This window comes from Cebus imitator, unplaced genomic scaffold (genome assembly GCF_001604975.1).
Source record: "Cebus imitator isolate Cc_AM_T3 unplaced genomic scaffold, Cebus_imitator-1.0 Scaffold318, whole genome shotgun sequence".
Lineage (NCBI taxonomy): Eukaryota > Metazoa > Chordata > Mammalia > Primates > Cebidae > Cebus > Cebus imitator.
Genome location: NW_016107633.1, coordinates 367,691 through 372,592, shown reverse-complemented (window position 1 = coordinate 372,592; position 4,902 = coordinate 367,691). Strand labels below are relative to the sequence as shown.

Here is a 4,902-nt window from a genome sequence, read left to right as displayed (position 1 = left end):
CTCAAGTGATCCACCTGCCTTGGCCTTCCAAAGTCCTGGGATTTCAGGCATAAGCCACAGTGCCCAGCCTAATACATTCTTTTTTTTTTTTTTTTGAGACAGTCTCGCTCTTGTCACCCAGGCTGGAGTACAGTGGCTCAATCTGGGCTCACTGCAACCTCCACCTCCCGGGTTCAAGCTATTCTCCTGCCTCAGCCTCCTGAGCAGCTGGATTGCAGGCATGTGCCACCACGCCCAACTAAGTTTTGTACTTTTAGTAGAGACGGGGTTTCACCATATTGACCACACTGATCTTGAACTCCTGACCTTGTGATCCGCCTGCCTTGGCTTCCCAAAGTGCTGGGATTACAGACATGAGCCACCGCACCCAGCTCCTTGTTTTTATCCTTTAAGATGTCAGTGATTTTTTTTTTCCAAACAGGGTCTCACTCTGTTGCACAGGCTGTAGTGTGCAGTGACACAATCTCAGCTCCTGCCTCGACCCCCTGGGCTCAAGTGGTTCTCCTGCCTCGGCCTCCAGAGTAGTAGGCTTGGGAGATTTTAAAGCCGATCATATAAGCAAATGGTAAAAATATAAAATGTAAGCATGAAAGGGTCAATAGTGGAAAGACAGATGCTGCTCACTCTTGATCCCTGAGGACTCATCCCAACCACAGGTCCTCACTGCACACGTTGCCCCACCTTCCCCGGGGGTGTTTTTCACATGCACAATTCACATACAGGGGTCTGTGTCTACACACCGTTCCTCGTGACACAGACCAGGCAGAGCTCACACTTTGCCCAGGACTTTTCTTTGCTTTTTTCCATGGAATAATACCACTTGGACATTGTTCTGTATCTGTGCATACACAGGGTGCCTAAAGTCTGCAGGTGGCGCAAGGTGGCTCACACCTGTAATCTCAACACTTTGAGGGGCAGAGGTGGGAGGATCACTTGAGCCCAGGGGTTGAGACCAGCCTGAACAACATAGCCCATACCTCATAGCAAGACCTGGTCTCTACAAAATATACCAATATATATATACATTAAAAATAAAACAATAACAAAAAGAAGAGTCTGGAAGCATAGAGAACATATTTGATTAATTTATTATACTTTTGCAGATTAATGATTGGAAATATGGCCTTAAATTTAGGGAACCTGGCCGGGCGCAGTGGCTCAACGCCTGTAATCCCAACACTTTGGGAGACCGAGGCGGGTGGATCACTTGAGGCCAGGAGCTCAAGACCAGCCTGGCTAATATGGCGAAACCCCATCTCTACTAAAGATATAAAAATTAGCTGGGCGTGGTGACGTGCACCTGTAATCCCAGCTACTTGGAAGGCTAAGGCAGGAGAATCGCTTGAACCCGGGAGGCAGAGGTTGCAGTGAGCCGAGATCATGCCACTGGAGTCCAGCCTGGGCAACAGAGTGAGAGTCTGTCTTAATCAATCAGTCAATGTAGGGAACCATCACCAGCACAGCCGAAGACCAAAGGAAAACATCTGGAACATATTACTGGATATGTCACAGACACATCCCATCATATAAAAAACTGTTCCCTGGGTCTCCCCTTTGCAGATAGCCTGAGACCCGCCTCTTTTTCCCAGGGCCATGGAGCCCTCTCGTATGAAGGTTGCATACGTTTTCCTCCCAGTGCCCTCTTAAGGGCCAAGGTCTGCAGCCTCTTGTTTTGGGCATGCCTGCAAGGACAGCTGCAAGATGCATTCCCACGTGGAATTGCTGGGTGGAAGACAGGGGCATTTTTGGAGCTGATCACACAGCCACACTGCCGTGAAGAGCTGCACCCATTCGTGCGGGTGTGGGTCACAGGCTCGGGGCGTGCCACGTCTGTGGGAAAAGCAGCTCCTCAGAATTAGTGCCTTCCTCTTAACAGGAGGCCCAGAGCAGGCAGGGGTCGGTGTCGCCCTCTTCCTCTGCACTCCTCTTGCATGCATGCAGGGGAGAAGGACGGGGCTGGCTGCAGAGAGAAGTCCAGGATGCCTTCCAGGCAAAGGCTGCCAGGCAGAACTGGCTCCTCAGCTGATTAAGGTCTCTCCTTTCTTTCTCCACCCAGATAGCCCAGAGACCATCGGCAGGCAAGTGGCCCTGTTTCTTGGGTCCTGCCTGGCCATCCTCATCCTGGGGATCTGTGGGTTCAAGCTCCAGCAACGGTGAGCTCCTGCCACTGCCCACCTCCTCCTCTCTCCCTTGGCAGAGGCCTGTGTCCAGTTGCTCCATCTCGGAGCCTCCAGCCTGTGGAGTCCCTGACCCTCACACATGTGCCTTTATTTCTCAGCTGGGAGAGGACACAGAGCCAGCAGGGGCTTCAGGAGAATTCCAGTGGCCAGAGCTTCTTTGTGAGGAATAAAAAGGTAGGATGGGGCTGGGTACAGTGGCTCACGCCTGTAACCCCAGCACTTTGGGAGGCTGTGGCAGGCAGATCACCTGAGGTTGGGAGTTCGAGACCAGCATGGTCAACATGGTGAAACACTGTCTCTACTAAAAATATTTTTTAAATTAGCCGGGTGTGGTGGTGCATGCCTGTAATTCCAGCTACTCGGGAGGCTGAGGCAGGAGAATTGCTTGAACCTGGGAGGCAGAGGTTGCGGTGAGCCGAGATCGCCACTGCACTCCAGCCTGGGCAACAGAGCCAGACTCTGGCTAAAAAAAAAAAAAAAAAAAAAAAAAAAAAAAAAAAAAAAAAAAAAAAAAAAAAAAAAAAAAAAAAAAAAAAAAAAAAAAAACAGTAGGATGGGAGAAAGGTGAATGCAGGGCAGACTGTGAAGCAAAGTGAAGGAGGGGAGTAAGACGTCCTCTGGGGAAACCTGGGCTGTCAAAGGACAGGGAAGGGGACGAGGGTGGAGGAACAGGTGGTTGGCACTTCACCCACGCCTCCCTTCCAGGTTAGAAGGGTCCCCCTCTCGGAAGGTCCCCACTCCCTGGGATGCTACAATCCGATGATGGAAGATGTCATTAGCTATGCCACCCTGCAATTTCCTGAGATGGATACACCACGAACTGGGTACTGAGGGTACCGGGAGGGCGGCCTGGCACCCTGGGGGGGAGGTGAGAGGAAAAGCTCTTGTCCTGCCTGCCCTCTTTGTGCCAGGCCCATGCCAGGCACCACGATACCCGCCTCATTCCCGCTCCATAACAAGCCTCTGGGTAAGGGCCAGTCTCCGGAAGCGGACCTGCTCCTTCAAGTCAGCAGCGCGCACGCCCAGTCCATCCTTATCACGGAGGTCAAGACCTCATGATACACACTCACACCTGCTCCCTCCACACACATTTGCAAGAGCTCCTACTGTGAGCTTTGGGTGCTGGGGAGGCAGCAGGTTTTACAGAAGAGGCTGACGTTGGGGTGCTATTGGGGGAGCAGTGGCTCACGTCTGTAATCCCACACTTTGGGAAGCTGAGGTGGGAGGATCAGGAGGTCAGGAGTTCAAGACCAGCCTGACCAAAATGGTGAAACCCTGTCTCTACTAAAACTACAAAAATTAGTTGGGCATGGTGGCGGGTGCCTGTAACCCCAGCTACTTGGGAGGCTGAGGCAGGAGAATCACTTGAACCCAGGAGGCGGAGGTTGCAGTGACCACGCCATTGCACTCCAGCCTGGGTGACAGAGGAAGACTCCGTCTCAAAAAAAAAAAAAAAAGAAAAGAAAAAGAAAAAAAGAGAGAGAGAGACAGAAAAGTTCATGAGAAATGCTTCATTTGTGGTTGTCCATCTGCCCTCTCTCTCAGAGATGCAGGGACCTCAGAGATCCAGAGACCTGCCCCAGACCGCAATGACTCGGTCATTTATTCAGTGTTGCAGAAGCGGCAAGCGGTAAGGAGGGTGGGGCTGTGGAAGGCTGGGGACGGGCCTGGCCTTGGCAGTGGGTCCCACTTGGAAGGACTGAGGTAGACATCCGTGATGGCAGAGGTTGGGTGTTGGAGACAGTTGCTCTGGAAGAGCTGGTGAGAGCCAGGCAGGCACCTGGATGCCGGCCACAGCCCGTTTCCGAACACCAGGACGCCTGGGCTTTCGGACCCCTGGGTGGAATGAAGGAGAGCATTCGGAGGAAAGCAGCGGTGGGATGCTGGGGGCAGCAGGGCCAGGCTGACCACCACACGGCTTTCTCAGGACGACTATGAGAACGTGGTTCCAGATTTTCCGGAGGATGAGGGGATTCATTACTCGGAGCTGATTCGGTTTGGGGTTGGGGAGCGGCCTCAGGCACTGGAAAACGTGGACTACGTGATCCTCAAGCACTGACACCGGACAGGCTGCGGCAGAGGCACTAGGAGAAGCGGGGGTCAGGGAAGTCCCAGAGCTTCCCCAGACGCCACCACACGGCTTCCTCCTTCGCGCGCGCACACACACACACATTCACACCCGCACACACTCACACATGCTCACTGCGGAGAACCTTGTGCCTGGCTCAGCCAGTCTTTCTGATGAGGGTAACCCCAACCCTCTACTCTCCTTGCTACCCAGAAACCCATCTAAACAACTGCCCCAAGATGCACACCTTCCTGTGCCCAGCCCCCGCCCATTGGCTACCACCCGCCCCTCTGACCCCCACCCCCACCCCCACCCCAGCTGCTTGTGTCCCTCTGGGATATGCCTGTCATATTTTTCCTTCCCTCTTCCATCTCTTTGGCCTCCTACCCCTGATCTGACATCCCCACTCACGAATCTTACGCCCAGTTTCTGCCTCTTGGGGGGAAAGCCCAGAAAAGGACAGAATTAAGGTAGGAAGGGGCCCAGTCCTGGCCTGGCTTCTCCTCTGGAAGCGAGGCATTGCATGGGGAGTGTATGCCACAGCGGCCCCTCGCCTCCGGGAACTCTGGGTTTGACGTGGACACACCGGTGTGGACAAACATGCGTTGGAGACAGAGCTCACAATAAAGATGGCTCAGATGCCACTTCAAAGAA

General features: G+C 53.3%; 1 protein-coding gene across 6 annotated transcripts in view; it reads left to right on the top strand.

Moving 5' to 3' along the window:
• Positions 1-4,902, top strand: part of CD22 (CD22 molecule) — an 18,809-nt gene extending 13,907 nt beyond the window's left edge. For all 6 annotated transcript variants that reach the window (XM_017504135.2, XM_017504133.2, XM_037729831.1 and 3 more), the window contains 5 exons: positions 2,057-2,153; positions 2,279-2,354; positions 2,886-3,004; positions 3,726-3,810; positions 4,108-4,902. In XM_017504135.2, the coding sequence (XP_017359624.1) occupies positions 2,057-2,153; positions 2,279-2,354; positions 2,886-3,004; positions 3,726-3,810; positions 4,108-4,239 (509 nt within the window). In that variant the 3' untranslated portion in view covers positions 4,240-4,902. The remainder of the gene's footprint in view (positions 1-2,056; positions 2,154-2,278; positions 2,355-2,885; positions 3,005-3,725; positions 3,811-4,107) is intronic.